Source organism: Phyllostomus hastatus, unplaced genomic scaffold (assembly GCF_019186645.2).
Source record: "Phyllostomus hastatus isolate PE091 unplaced genomic scaffold, TTU_PhHast_1.1 phas_contig_198, whole genome shotgun sequence".
Taxonomy (NCBI): domain Eukaryota; kingdom Metazoa; phylum Chordata; class Mammalia; order Chiroptera; family Phyllostomidae; genus Phyllostomus; species Phyllostomus hastatus.
Genome location: NW_025333715.1, coordinates 4,828,490 through 4,843,611, shown reverse-complemented (window position 1 = coordinate 4,843,611; position 15,122 = coordinate 4,828,490). Strand labels below are relative to the sequence as shown.

Sequence of the window (15,122 nt, the reverse complement as noted above, 5' to 3'; positions counted from 1 at the left end):
CGTGGCCCCCAGCAACCGCACATTGATGTTTCTCTCTCTCTTTCTCCGGCCCTTCCCTCTCTAAAAATAAATAAATAAATAAATAAATAAAATCTTTAAAAAAACCCAATCTTCCACGGTTACCGTGAGAATTAAATAAGCAAACAGCACCAGTTTCTCCTCCCTCCTAGCATTCACCAGTGTGTCTCAAATCAGTCTCAGCAATGTATCTCTAGTTCCTAACGTTGTGTCTGGCACATGTGTTTGTGGGAGAGATAACATTTGTAAAGGTAAAGTCAGCCAGGCTCACAGCCGATCTTCAATAAATTAAAAAAAATACCTATATGTGTATATACACACACATATGCATACATACATACGTGTATGTAAAATGAAGAGGGGAAAATTTCAGAGAACTCTCAGGAATCGGCGGTGCAAGGAGTGGAAAGGTGTGACGACTCTGTATTTGGAATCTGAAGCTCTGGTTCAAATCCAGCCGGCTCTGGCCAGCTCAGATGCAGGGCCTGGACGCTTACAGCTGGTGTCTCTCCTTTGGTGATCTCCCCTTACATTCTGGGTCTTCTGAGCAGCCTCAGATCCTTTCGGGAAAGCTCCCATGCACGAAACACCAGCCGACTGAGGTCCTGATGCCTCCCTGAGCCTCTGGTTCTCATCCGTGGAAAGGACACAACGCAGCTAGGGTTTTGGAGAGCCTTCAATGAAAGCTCCTGGAAACCCGGGCTTTTTTTTTTTTTTTTTTTTAACACACACGGGGAAGGGCGGAGGCGCTCTGAGTCGGACCGGCATGCGCCCAGAAATGCAGAATTGCCGGGAGAAAAAAAAAAAAGTCCCAAAAGGGAAGGACACAAAGAAAGTAAAGGTGAATCCCAGGCATGAGTTTTCCAGGGGGCAGCGGGAACTTCCCCGCCCCCCTCGGCCCCCAGGTGCGCTCCGCGCCGCCCACCGGCGCGGAGCAGGGGAGCCGCGCTAGGACCCGAGGAGGAAGCGCCGCAGGGAACCGGACGCGGCCTGCGGCGGGTGCTGCCGCGAGCGGCCAGCCGAGCGGCTGGAAATGAAAGTGCAGCGCTCCGGAGCCACATGGACGGAGCTGCCGGGGCGGCGGCGCCGGGAGCAGGATGCTGCCGCCCGTAATTAAATAGCATTTACTCTTATTATTACTAATAATAATAACGTAATCATACCTCTAGTCATAGCATACCATTTATCGGGCTCGGCGCAGGCCCGCGGGGAGCGCAGCCCGGCCGAGGTGAGTGCAGCGCGCGGCCCGCGCCCCGAGTGGCCGAGGCCCGGGCCCGACCGCGGCCGGGCGGCCGGCGGTAGGGCGCGGGGACCCGAGCGGCGCGGACCGGAGCGGGTGGGGGATCCTGGGCCCGGCCGGAGCTGCGCGGGGCCACCTGAAAAGTGCATTTAGCAGAACTAATGCAGTGCCCCCCATTCCCATTTCCTCTTTTGGGGGGCACCTCTCGGTCCCTGTTCCCTGCCCCAAAGTTTCAAAATTATTGTGCAGCCGGGGGCACCTGCCGCCTGGTGATTCGGCCGCCCCTGCAACTGGCGAGGGGGAGGGGGTGCCTGGGAATTTTCTTCCGGGGGTGCCCTCGCCTCGGCGATCGGAGCTTTGGGGTGCGCGGATGCTTTGCTGTCCCCCGCGAAAAAGGCACACAAGTGTCTTTTGTGTGCTCCCTGGCCCCCGCAGCGCTGGTCCCTTAGAGGGACCACAGCGAGGGCCAGGGACCGCGGCCGCCGACAGGCCACCCCTGCCGGCTGCGGCGACTACGCGAGCCCGGGGATTCTGGGCCTGCGGCCCGGCCCGGAGTCGGGGGGGGCAGGAAAGGGGGCGCGGTCTGGGCTGGGGGCATTTCCGGTCGCGGGATCCGTCCCTGGGCCCCGAGGCCCGAGGGGCCTGTCGCTGGGTGGGGAGCGCGGGGCCGAGGGGGCTGCGGGGTGCGGCTCCAGCGTCTGAGGGGCGCCCCGGGAGATGGGTGCCTGGGAGCTGCCGACCCCAGCCTCGGACCCCACTCCCTTCCTCCGAGGCCTCAGAGACTCCTCCGGGCCTGCTCCCTCCTTTTACCAATTCCCCGTAAAATCTGCCTGGCTTGGTGTTTATAAGGCGCCTGGTGTGGGGGTCTTTCACAGAGACAAAGCAGTTTTCCCAGCGCGGGGGGCGGGGGGATCACGTAGGGACGACCCACTGGCAGATCCCGACGGCTGTGGTGACAACATGGCACCAGAGGGCAGGAGCAGGGTTTGGGCCCGGGAGGGGGTGCAGGAGGGGGCTGGGCTGCGAGTGGGGGCCCGGAGCCCCACTGCAGCTTCCTCAGGGATTTCACTCCCCTGGGGTTGCTCACTGGGACTTTGCTTACCAGGTACCAGACTGGGAACCCCAACTTCTTACCATTTTTCTCAGTTCCTGTAATCCGACAAGTCTCATGAACATAGCAGAATACAGTTTGTTGCGTGTTCACACGAATGTGATAATTACAGTGCATTGAGCAATCGCTGGAAGCAAACTTACATCAGAATCTTCGGTTTCACCCCGAAGACTCCCCCACCTGGCGCCCCACATGCAACCACATCCCCAGGTGTCTCTCTCCATTTTCACTTCCCGTAGAAATGATACCGGCCCGGAGCGCGGCTGGAGCAGGGTGCAGGTGCTGTGTGCCTTACTCTGTGTCCGGGTGGGACCAGGTCTGAGGACACAGGAGGGCGACTTTGTGGTCCCTGAGTGGGGGTGGGGTCTGTGTTCCATGGATGCTGTGCGTTTTAGGCTGCTGGCTTTTTGTTTAGGAATGTGGGTTTGGGCAGCAGGGGAGCCCGGAGGGGGAGCTAGTCTGTAGGGCCTCAGGTACAGGGAAGCTGGGGCATCAGCAGGTGTGGCTGTGGGAGCCTGAAAATACTGTTCCCCTCAGTAGCACTTCTGAGTTCCCCACAAAGGGGCTGTTACACGTGCTGGCTCCTCTGTCATCCCCAGCAACCATGCCGGGGAGACATTTTTCAGTCCTCACGTTCCGGAGGAGAAACCTGAGGCTCCGAGAATAGAACGTCTTGCTGGAAAGTCACACAGCAGAGGTGGGATTCCCGCCTGGTTTTCTGACTCGGAATCCTCACCCTTTCCCAGAGTCCTGGGCTACCTTCTTGGCGAATAACTTTTCAAGCGTCTCTTGTGAGCCTGGTGAGGTGCTCCGGGGCAGGCTGGGGGTGGGGTTTGTCCCTTGGAATCTTCCTGGAAGGAGAACGGAAGGAAGCCCAGCGAGTCCAAGAGAGGACAGGGAAATGCTGGACACGGGGGACCATGCAGTGGGAGAGGAGAGAGCTCTTGGGAGAACCTGGGGAAGCTAGAGAAGGCACCCTCCAGGCAGTGGACCTGGAGCGTGTAAGAATGGGGAGGCTTGGCCCCAGGAGAAGAGGAATTCATTCCCCCGTTTGCCACAATTGCCAGGAGGTTGACAGGCAATTCTGATGCCTGCAGCGGCTCCCTGAGGGCGGGGTGTTGTTAGTCTTCATTCCACAGTGGGAGAAACTGAGAAACACAGGATTTGTGTGGCTGGCCCAAGGTCACCCAGCTGGATTTGAACCCAGACCTCTGTGTGATGGTTGAGTGTGCCACCTTGGAATTGGTGTCACCTCCAGCTGGTGACATCATCTAATTGGACCACCTCCATCTTAGATATGTAGACAAGAACAGAGACCAGGACAGTCTGAACTGGCAAATGCAATAGGGGTGGGGGCTGAAGCTCAAAGGTCAGAAGGCTTTCCGAGGCCAGGAGCTTGACTAAAATAACCCTCTGTCCCAGGGCCTGGTGGGGCTGGCCCAGTAAAGGCACTCACAGAGATTTCTGGAAGGGAGACTGGAGAAGGCAGAATGGCTGTGGAAGGAGGACGGGGCCCTGAGCGTGGAGATCTGAGTTCAGTGCCCCTCTGCCTATGGAGTGCCTGGCTGGGTGCCTTGGAGGAGCTTGTAGCTTGCGCAGGAGGAAGATACGGATGATTAACCGGAGCTGCTCAAGCACGGCAACTGGGTCCGCCTCACCCCCTGCGCCCCAGGCTGCGGTGGTGGAGGGGCCAGAGGACACGTTCCAGCCATTGTGTTGTCAAAGTGAATTATGCCCCACTGGGAGGGAGGAAGGTGTGTTTTGTCTGGGGTTGGAAGTTCTTCCTAGGAGAAGTGCCATTTGAATATTTGAAAGACGGCTTGAGAAAGGCCATAGAAAGGGCCTCCTACGGGGACACGCTGAGACAGACAAAGGCAGGGCCGTGTGAGGGAGGAACGCGTGGGTGATCTGATGCGGCCACAATACAGGCGGCGTGTGTGTGAGTTCAGGTTCAAGTCTGGCTCTGCCACGGAGCTCCCCTGGGTTCTCTGGGCCTGAGTGTTCCTTTCTGAAAACGAGCCCTGCGGTTTGTGATGTTTGATAGCGACCTGTGGGAGAGGCCCAGGGTCTGGGGGGCCTCGGGACAGGGGAGCCGGATGAGAGGAACTAGAGGGGTTTGTAAATTCTTCATAATTTCAAAACACTGATCCAGCAATGACCGTGTGGTCAGGCCCTATGTGAGTGCTTTTTCCTAGATTGGCTTATTTAATCTTTATAACAGCCCTATACGTAGGCACTATAATTATCCCCACTTTACAGATGAAGAAACTGTGGCACTAAGAGGTAAGTGGCGTTGTGTAAGATGCAGAGCTAGAGAACCAGAACTCAGGGAGTCTGGCTCTTTTTTTTTTTTTAAGATTTTATATATTTATTTTTAGAGAGGGAAGGGAGGGAGAGAGAGAGAGAGAGAGAGAGAGAGAGAGAGAGAGAAAGAAACATCAATGTGCGGTTGCTGGGGGCCATGGCCTGCAACCCAGGCATGTACCCTGGCTGGGAATCGAACCTGTGACACTTTGGTTCGCAGCCCGCGCTCAGTCCACTGAGGTACGCCTGCCAGGGCCTGGAGTCTGGCTCTTGGGTGAGCCCTGCGTGGGCCTAGGGGTGGCTGGGAGGGAGGAGGGGCCTGAGGGGAACAGGGGTGGTGGGCTTCAGGCGGCGGAAGGTGCGAGTAACCCCAGTGGAGCTGGGCTGCCGCCTGAAGCTGGACCCTCGACCTCGGCCGGGGCTGATGAAGTGCCGGCTCTGAGTCAGCTCCCAGGAGCCTGCACAGAAGCCAGCTCTTTTTATCGCATTTAATGGCCCAGAGGCACGGGCTCATTGTCCTCTCTCCCTCATCGCCAGCAACAGGGCGCCCTCCCGCCTTGTTTACTTCCCCTGGCCCGTCTGCTCCTTCGCAAGCACGCTGATGGCTTCCACGGGTGCCCTCGTGCTGCTTCTCCCTCCCGCTGCGGAGGCCCCCGAGGAAGGGGCAGCGTTTCTGATTCAGACCTCGTCTGCAGCCAGCTTCCGGCCGGCAGCAGCTCCCAAGCCCGTGGCAGAGGCTGAGACGCTGGCTCGCCGGTAGCGGTGGCAGTAGCGACAGCAGCTACCACGACCGACGTAGCCAGCGCTGCTGTGCGCCGGCTCCGTGCTTGGCCCCGTCGGTGTCTTCTCTTATTGAATCTCCTTAACAACTCGTCGAGGCGGGAATGACGGTTTGCAGCCCCACTGGGCAGACGAGGCGGAGGCTCCGAGACCACTCGCCGCGGTGGAGCAGGGCTGGAGGGAGCCAGGCAGCCCAGGCTCCCGAGTCCAGGTCTTATCTGTCACGCAGGAGTGACTCCTTCGTGTTATTTTGGTCTCGGTGGCGCTCTGCTCTTATCTGTCTGGAAACCCTAATTATCTAACATTCGCGTCATGCTGTTGCCCAGGGTCTCTCATTAGTCCTCTTGACAGTCCTTCAAGGTCAGTGAGGTCCCTCTTTCTTTTTTAGAGGAAAAAGAAGACGAAGGGTCACTCGTTCTCCAGCTCCTCCTGCCTTGTCCACACCGCGACCCAGACGGGGAGCCCGCGTTAGGTTCCCTGAGACCCAGTGCCGGGATCCGCCAGCGAGCAGCCACCGAGCGCTTCCTGCGAGGGCTGCAGGGGAGGTGGGGGCCGTGACCCTCCCGGGGTTTGGGGGGGCTCGTCTGCTCTTCCCCACAGCGTTCCGTGTCCTGCCCTGTCCCTCTGCGGGCAGAAGAACACGGGGCAGGGAGTCCAAAGTCCTCAGGTGCACACCCAGCTCCAGCACAGGCTGGCCGCGCGGTCTGGGGGTGCTCTCGGCCGTCTCCGCCTCAGTCTCCCGGTCTGTGAAATGGCCTTGCTGACCCAGCCCCGTCTGCCTCGGGTTTGCTGTGGGTCTCAGGTGATGGAACTTCGAAAGATGTAAAGACCACCCGGCATCCTTATGGCGCGTGGTCGTGGTTGCCATGAGCATTTAATAACCTCCAGAACATTCCCAAGTCATCTCCACTGCCCTCATTCTCCGGGCCTGGATCAAGTCGCCTCCCAGCCAATTTCCCAGCTTCCCCTCCTGTCACCCATCCTTAATACAGCAGCCAGAGGGGTCTTCTCGAGATTTAAGTGTGACCCCGTCACTCTGCCGAACACCTCCCAGTGGTCTCCTGACACGGGCAGGACACAGCGCCGCCTCTCCCACACATCCCGCCCTGCGTGGAGCCCCGGACCCGGCCGCGGCCTGCCTCCTGCCCCTGCCGCCTGCCCGGTTTGCCTCAGTCCCGCGCTGCCGCACTGGCCGTCTGTCTTGTCCCTGAACGCCCTCAGCTCGCCGCCACCTCAGGGCCATTGCCTTTGCAGTGCCCTCCACCAAGTGCACCCTCACCCACCTCCCAGGTTCCCATGGCTGGCTCCTTCTTTTGTCTCCCCTATTTTTTTAAAGATTTTATTTATTTATATTTTAGAGAGAGGGGAAGGGAGAGAGAAAGACATCGACGTGCGAGAGAAACATTGGCCAGTTGTCCCTCACACATCCCCAGCTGGGGACCTGGCTCTCAACCCAGGCTTGCGCCCTGACCGGGAATCGAACCGGTGCCCCGTGGGTCCACAGGCTGGCGCTTCAGCCAGGGCATCCTTCTTCTGACTCTCATTCCCAGCCCACCCTCATCACTCTGCTGCCGTGTTTCCTCTTCCAGTTTCCTTGCAACTGCTACCTGTGCCTTTACCTGTCTTGTGCAGGTAGCCCTGACCCGTTTCTTTGTCTTCTCGTGCCTGGAGCACAGATCCCACGGGGCCCGGGTCTTTGTCAGCCTCGTGCCCCGGCACCTGGCAGAGCCCCTTGCGCACGGAGGTGTTCTGCGCATGCTTCGTGAATAAGCGGGCACCGGTAGCAGGGCGTTCCTGGACAGCGCCTGCCGAAAAAGAGTGGCCCAGACAGAAACTGCCAAGGAATCGGTGTGGGCTGACAGAGAAGTACTTTTAGGCTAATTTTGTAGGTCGCCAGGGACCCTCTAACAGTGTCCCGCTCGGCAGGAACACAAGCTTACGACCTCCTCCGTGGGGGGCCCGCCGTGTAAATCTGCCAAGTGCCTTACAAGGCACGTGTCCTTAGCCCCATGTTGCAAATGACAAACACAGGCGTGGAGGGGTGCCCTGAAAGCTGGCGTGGGACAGTGCTGGGCTTGGAACCCAGGTCCGGTGGCCTGCCTCGCTGTCCTCAGGCAGTGGAGCAGGCGGGGTGGCCCAGGAGACTCTCCCGCTGGCCGGCCCAGCAGGGTGGCCCGGCCGCAAGGACCTCGGGCCCCCTCGGGCTGGGGCAGTGACTTCTCAATCACTCAAAGGAACGGTGCCCTTCACCGCGTTAGGCGGGCACCCTGGGTGTCTTCTCTTCTGCTTTGTTATCCTTGTCCATAATTCCCAAGGGTTGCACAATGAGCTTCTGTTACTTTTCTATTTAAAAAAAAAAAACAAAAAACTCCTGTTTAAACATTTCCCTGGAGCACCGCAGCTGGCGGACGGCGGTGGAGCAGGGGCCCAAGCCCCGGACCCCTCGGGGTGCTGTTCCGGCCCCTCCCTGGGACCATCTGGCCCCCGGAGGGTTTGGGGCCCAAACGGGATCATGGAAGTCACAGCTCTTTGCGCCCAGAACCCCCGGCCCCGGGGGAGTGTGCTGTGCCGCCGTGACTCCGAGCTTGGTTTCTGCTGGGGCCGTGGGGGAGGCTCGGGGACAGTGTCCTGAACTTTGGTTCCTGCGGAGGTGACCGGCGAGGCCTGGCGGAGGGGGGGCGGGGCCTCCAGCTCTCTCCCCCGCCGGTCATGGGTCACGAGGGCCAGGCCTTGCTTTTTTTTTTTTTTTAAAGACCATTTCTTCAAGCCTCTTTTTTCCTGTGGAAAGCGGGGGTAACGTTAAGAACACCTACTTCTGAGAGTAATGCAGGGATGAAAACACAATCCCGTAGAGCAGAGCTTCAGATCAGCAAGGCGGCAGCGCACACCGCCCAGGAGGCCCCGGGCGAGCCTTCTCGGGACGCCGCTTGTCACGTGCGTCGAACATAAAACGTACGGGGTTGCCGAGGAAGCCACTGCTATGGAACGGTGGCTGTGCTTTTTTGTTTTTATTTTTTTTTTAACTAATGCACTCAAAAACAAGAGCTCGCAGTCAGCGGCACAGCTGCAGGGGTTTGGAAGCCGTCCCCGGTGTGCCCGGCCTGTTGTTGTGTCTGCGGTGGCCGCGGCGCAGCGGGAGGAGGGGTGATTCCCAGCCCTGACGCCACCGCCGCTGCTGCTGCTGCTGCTGCTGCTGCGGTGCGGCCTCGACGTCCGTAATTGAAGGGGTGCTAAACATCGGGTAGGGCTTAGTGAGAAAACTTGCCAGTGTTTTCCCGCCCAGGTTCATGGGCTCCTGAATTCTCTCTGTGGGCTCCAAGGTTCAAAACCCCTGCCATAGAAGGCGCTCGATACGCAGCGAGTAATCGCCAAAGGATGAGCCGAGACCCCTCCCTGCCCTGCTTGGAGCAGAGGGTCCTCGGGTGGGCAGGCAGGGCCCACAGGGGCTGCGGGGAGGGGGCCAGGGCAGACCCGGGATGCTGACTGGCGAGGCCAGGTTGGCCAGACTAGACCTCCCCTGGTCTCTGAGTAAGCCACTGCGGGCTGGTGAGTCAGGAGCCGTGCGGGGGATCTATGCCGATGACGTAACCTCAGGTAGCGCCTGTGCCTGTGGCAGGTCTGCCGTCTGCCCTGACTGCTGCTCCTTCAAGAGTGTGGGACAGGCGAGTGCCCGGCCGCAGCATGTGAGATGGCACAGGAGGCGTCCTGTGGGGACCGGGAGGAGCACCCGTTGGTGATGACGGGAGCACCCGTTTGAGAGGTGATGACAGGCTGGCCTCCAGAGTCACATTGCCAGGGTTCAAATCCCAGCTCCGACACTTACTTGCTACCAGGTACTAACTCCTTGTGCCTTAGTTTTCTTATCTGTAAAACGGGGACGATAATAGCACTTTCTTCTGGGGTGTTGTGAGGATTAAGAATTATATTTAAAGCACCTAGAACAATGTCTGGTAGGAGAAAGTACTTCATACCTGAGGACTGAAATCAGCTTCTACACGCAGTTCTAAAGTTCACGGGGCCCTGATACGTCTCTGAGACAGAGATGTATCCGACGCAGCTCCTGCCTCCAGGGAGCTCACGGTTTGGGAAGAGATGGGAACGTGAGCATGTGCTGGCGGCAGTCAGTCCAGAGAAGGCCCGTGATGGCGTTGTTGGAGCCGGGGGTGGGGGTGGGGGGAGCAGGGAAGGCAGGCTTCCTGGTAGGGGAGCCATCCGAGCTGAGCTTTACTGAAGCCCTGGGCACTAGCGGGGGGTGGGGGGTGGGGGAGCGGGGGTGTGAAAGGTGTCCCAGACAGAGAGGGCAGCCTGCATGGGCGGCCCCTGGTGGGCTGATGGCCGGACGTTAACCAGGGTGCAGCAGGCTGGGCGGGCCTCCCAGTGCCCGGCATCCGCGATGAGCAGCGTGGGGTTGGCCCTCCTGCTAGCGGGAGTCGTGGAGGGTTTATTTGCTTATTTAACTTTTTTATTCACGGGGAGCTGTAAAAACAGCACCGAGTTCCCTTCGCCCAGCTTCCCCCGATGGTAACATACTGTTGCAGCTTATCCAACCCGGAACGGTGGCGTCGGTACATCACCTGACTACAGAGTGCACGTTCTCACCTTTTTAAGAAACCTGTGTTCACGTGCGTGTGCGCGCAGGCACACCCGGAAGAGTTTTGAGCAGGGGAGCGACACTGACCTGTGGGTTGACAGCTACCCTTGGCCACCAGAGGGCAGCAGATGGGACGGGGCTCCCTGGGGGCTGCAGGCAGGAGACGGGGAGGGCCCGGGAGATAGCTGTGGGTGTGGGGAAGGTGGGCGGGGCTGCGGAGGGGAGAAAGGTTTTCCAGGTAAGGGTGGGAGGACTCGGAGACTGACCACAGGGGAGAGCTGTGCAGCCGCCGCAGCGGGGGTGGACGGAGGAGGGTGGGGCTGGGCTGCTGAGCTAAGTTGGGACTGTCTGCTCAGTTGGAGGAGCACCCGGCCCAGCTGGCTGGGTGGGCACCCTGGAGTGGGCACCGGGGAGGACTTTCTAGACACCAAGGCATCTGAGCTGAGTCGTAAAGGCGTTGGCTGGGGGGCGGGGGGGGGGCGTTCCAGGTAGAGGGCCCCTGGTTGGGAAAGGCTGGGAAGCCATAAGCGACCCGGCTGTCGGACATCCAGGCGGCACTGCCCAGAAGGTAGGACACGGATCTGAAATACTGGGGAGGGGGCGAGCCTGGCGGGAGGAACTGCTCTGTGCATCACCCGCGTGACTCATGAGATCACGGAATGTGAGGGCTCATCTGGGGACAGTGTGCTCGTCCAGGCGAGCAGGGGGTGCTGTCCCTTCGGCGGAGGCCTGCGCTCCGGTCCTCGGACCTGGGCGGCGGAGCAGGGGCGACCGGTCGGAGAGGCCGGTGCGAGGGGACCTGGCAGGTGCGGCCGGAAGGGCCAGAACGGGCAGGCGGGAAACCGCCCCTCCGTGGGCACGGCGACGAGGAGGTCGCGTGGTGAGCATGGGCGGCGGAGCGGGAGTGGGGCTGCCGTGCGTTGGGGCAGGGGGGGCGGGAGGGTGTAGGCACCTCTTTCAGGAAACGGGACCAAGAACGGGAGGAGAGGCTGTGCAGCAGCCAGAGGGGGATTTGGGTCAGGGAGGGAGCTCTGACTGTTTTGAGCCTGACGACAGGCTGGGCGTCCTGGGGCTGGGTCTGAGTGCTTCGTGGGCAACAGAACGGGTGTCGCTGGGGGCGTCTGAAGGGACCGTGACAGCCCCCTGGGCAGGCACCTGGTTACCACTCAGCATCGCTCATTATTTCTCATTTACTTACTCAGCACTGACTCTGCCCTGGCCGCTGTGGCACAGTGGATTGAGTGCCAGCCTGTGAACCTGCGAACCGAGGGGTTGCCGGTTCGACTCCCCATCAGGGCACACGCCTGGGTTGCGGGCCAGGTCCCCAGTAGGGGGCATGTGAGAGGCAACCACACACTGATGTTTCTCTCCCTCTCTTTCTCTTTCCCTTCCTCTGTCTAAAAATAAAATAAAGTCTTTAAAAGTAAACACATAAATAAATACGTATCCTTATCTATAAAAAGTCTGACTAGGGTGAGTTGATATTCATTTATCTCTTTCTTACTGCTGTTCATGAAATGGTGCGTGTAGAGCTGGGTGGAGGGACCATAGGAGTTGGGGAGCATAAAAGGGGGGTGGCCTGGGCTCAGATCCCACCTCAGCCGTGGGGCAGCTCTCTGAGCCTCCACTCCTCCTCGGTAAAATGGGGCGGAAGGACACCCGCCTCACCGCGCTGTTGGAAGACTCATCAAGACCCGTATACCGAGTGCCTGGCCCAGTGCGCAGTGCTACACTGTAGCTATAGTCAATGGCGTTATTTTGCCTTTTCTGTGTCTTTTCTCCTCAGACTGAGTTTGATGGTTAAACGGGGTTTTTTTTTCCTTGAACTTGAGGGAGTCCTATGCAGCATTGCAGCCCAAGCCATGTGTGGGAACGGGCAGGTGGCCTCCAGGCAGCTCCCTGGCTGCTGAGGGCCCTGTACAAACTCGGGGTCCAGTGGGACGTGGGCGTGGAGGGCAGGGGCCGTGTGGCCCGGTCCGGACGTCTCTGGAGACCCCGAGAGAGGTCACCGCCCTCGGGGACTCCCCTCTGCGCCGTGAACTGGGGCGAGCGAGGGTGAGTCCACGGTGCGTGTCGGGGCAGGTGGCCCCCGTGACTGACCGATGAACTGTTCTCTCCCCTAGAGACTGATGGAGAGGCAGAGACGGAAGGCGGACATCGAGAAGGGGCTGCAGTTCATTCAGTGAGTGTGCGCCGGGGCGGCGGGGGGCCGGGCGGGTCCTCCGAACTCGGCCGAGGCCCGCAGCAGCTCTCCCCAGCTGTCCTTGTCTTGCTCGCGGAGCCTCGGCTGTCCGGGTCCCCCCGTGTGCTGGGGAGTGGGGAGGTCGGAGGTGCTAGGAAGCGGCTGGCGTGGCCGGGGCGAGGGGATGGATCTGCGAACCCCACACGGGAGCCATGAACCCTGCACACGCGTGTGCGCTCCCCGACCCTGGCTGCCCTCCGGCCTCGTGCTGTGTGCTGTTCACCCTCCCCATCTGCACACGCGCGTCAGTTCTCGTGCCTGCCCGCGCACGTCTCGTAGGAAATCGGTGCTTCCCACTGAATGTGGGGGCACATCTCTCGGGCTCTGCGCCGGGCCCTTCGCGTCCATCCTTGCTCTGATCTTCCCAGCAGCCTGGGAAAGTCGGTGGTCTTGTCCACCGCTTCGCAGACGACAGAGCTGAGGTCAGGCTGGCGAGCAAGGCTAACCTGGACAGTACTGTCTGTTGTCAGGATCCGGCTTGAACGGAAGTCACTGGTTTCCACGGAGCTGCAGCTCCGAGCCCACACCCGGGTTCCCCCCGGGCGGAACGGGTGGGCTCCGTCCCCGGGACACGGAGAGGGCAGTACCCCGTCCCTCCCGGGGTCCTTGCGCCTGCAGGAGATGTTCGCTCTGTGTCCTGGTTCTCCTCTCCCAAGGGGTGGGGGGGGGGTGTCGCAAGAGGTTTAGCAGTCGGACAACCTCCAGGAACCGGATGTCGCCCTCCCCAGGGGCCGCTTTGCAGGGTGACACAGTGGGACTTGCACATGCAGACTGCACGTGCTTAGCAAATGCCTAGTGGGCGCGGGGCATTGGAGGAGACACAGAGTGGTCTGGACAGGTGGGTCGGCGCTGGCTCGTGGAGGCCTTGAGCTCCAGGATGCGGTGGTTTCTAGGGCAGGGTGGGACCTGTTGAAGAGGCAGCAGGCGCTGGAAGGGGAGAGGCTGGAGGTGGAGGCCGGTCAGGGGGAGGGCGACCGCGGCGGTGGCCCGGGCTGGGACAGTATGGGGAAGCAGGGGCGAGCCCTGGCCTCTGACGGTGGGGAGGGGAGTGAGAGGATCGGGTCGGGAGCCTCGCTGTCACCCCCTGGGGACCCCCGGCATCCCCCCTCACCGCTTCTCCCTCGCTCGCCCAGGCGGCTCCTCCTCACCCGGCCGCGGGTGACAGCTCCCGGCAGTGGGAGGGGCCCCAGCCCTGTGCTCCGGCTCTGGCTCTGGCCCGGGCGCTGACCTGCTGTGTGACCTCGGGCAAGTCACTGCCCCTCTGAGTGTCCGCTTTCCCCTCGGTGACCTGAGGGGCCTGGAGACAAACCCCAGTTTCCCCTCCAGCTCAGCCCCCCAGCGTGACGGGTGCGCCTCTGCTCTCCTGGGCTGTCACTTGCTACTGTCCTGAGTGGCATTTTTTTGACCACGGGAGAGCAGAGGGCACCCAGGGACCCATCTACGTTGTTGAGTCTGACATGAAGGGGTGTCAGGCTCTGAGTGTACCTGGCACTGGCTGGCGTTGACGTGAGTTTTGTGGGGAGGGATGGGAGAAGGGGACCTCAGGTGGACTGCCGGTGGTGCCTGGGGCCCTGCGGCTGCAGGTCTGGGGTGGCGGGGCACAGTCACTCGTAGGTGGGGGACTGCTGAGCTGGCCTGCTCTCTCTCAGCCTCTGCACCTGGGAAGGCCAGGCTGCCAGGCCCCGGGGCGAGTGGAAGGCCAGCACAGGGATGGTTTAGGGAGAAAATGCCGTCCACTCACCCCAGGCCGCGAGGTGACACCGGAGGTCCGAGCCGGAGGAGCCCGCTCCGGCCACAGTCCCCGGCCTGTGGCTCTGGCTCCCGGACCTCCACGTGGCTGGGACCCTCGGGCTCACCCAGACCTTGTTCTCCTCTCCTTTTCCCGCTAGGTCGACACTACCCCTGAAGCAAGAAGAATATGAGGTGAGTGTCCGCTGCCGGGGTCGGGGAAGGCAAAGAGCAGGGGTGTCCAGATGAGGCGGGAGTGGGTCCAGGGGCTGGGGCTGGGGCTGGGGCTGGGGCTGGGGCTGGGTGGAGAAAGCCCCCTGAGCTCCCTCTGCACCTTACATCCCGGCAGGCCTTTCTGCTCAAGCTGGTGCAGAACCTGTTTGCCGAGGGCAATGACCTGTTCCGGGAGAAGGACCACAAGCAGGCCCTGGTGCAGTACATGGAAGGGCTGAATGTGGCCGACTACGCCGCCTCCGACCAGGTGGCCCTGCCCCGGGAGCTGCTGTGCAAGCTGCATGTCAACAGGGCTGCCTGCTACTTCGCCATGGTGAGCCCGGCGCCCTCCCCCTCCCCCACCCCTGCCCCGCCCACCACTTCCCCAGATGCCCAGCTGAGCCGGGCCACACCCCAGGGAGCCTCTGCAAGGCCGGGGATTCTCCCCAGCCTCCCGTCCGAATCTCACCGTCTGCTTCCTTGACTTTCAACCCTGCTGCACAGCAGGTGTTTACCTGGAGAGCTCGTGAAGTGCTAATACTGGGACCCGAGAAGACTTTTAAAGATGACAGTGGTGCCTGAGCCCTGCCCCAGATGGATTCAGTTAGCATCTGTGGGTGGCCTGGGCGCTGCCAGGAGTCAGTGGGCAGTCAGGGCTGAGGACCTCCCTGGTCGTCGCTCCGCCTCTCCCTGCGAACCTCTGGCCTCTCCCGCTCCTCCCTCCCGGGCTCCTCGCCTCTCACGACAGCCTCGCTTCTTTCTCCACGCCTCCGGCCTCCGCTCCTTCCGAGGGCTCCAGCCCCCTGACCTCGTGCCTGCCCTGCCCGCTCACTCGCTGGGCCCCTGGGCGGCTGCGCTGTGGGCTCTGCGGAGGCTCCTGAGGCACCTCTGCCGT

At 61.0% G+C, this 15,122-nt stretch overlaps 1 protein-coding gene across 4 annotated transcripts in view; it reads left to right on the top strand.

The window, feature by feature from the left end:
- The first annotated feature begins 836 nt into the window (after positions 1–836).
- ZC3H7B (zinc finger CCCH-type containing 7B) overlaps positions 837–15,122 on the top strand; it is a 39,491-nt gene continuing 25,205 nt past the window's right edge. Inside the window, exons 1-4 of one of the 4 annotated variants that reach the window (XM_045834783.1) lie at positions 837–1,246; positions 12,168–12,226; positions 14,176–14,209; positions 14,364–14,561. In XM_045834783.1, the coding sequence (XP_045690739.1) occupies positions 12,174–12,226; positions 14,176–14,209; positions 14,364–14,561 (285 nt within the window). In that variant the 5' untranslated portion in view covers positions 837–1,246; positions 12,168–12,173. Of the gene's footprint in view, positions 1,247–9,262; positions 9,287–12,167; positions 12,227–14,175; positions 14,210–14,363; positions 14,562–15,122 lie in introns of those variants that run through there. The other 3 variants (XM_045834781.1, XM_045834785.1, XM_045834782.1) reach the window with 3 other exon arrangements.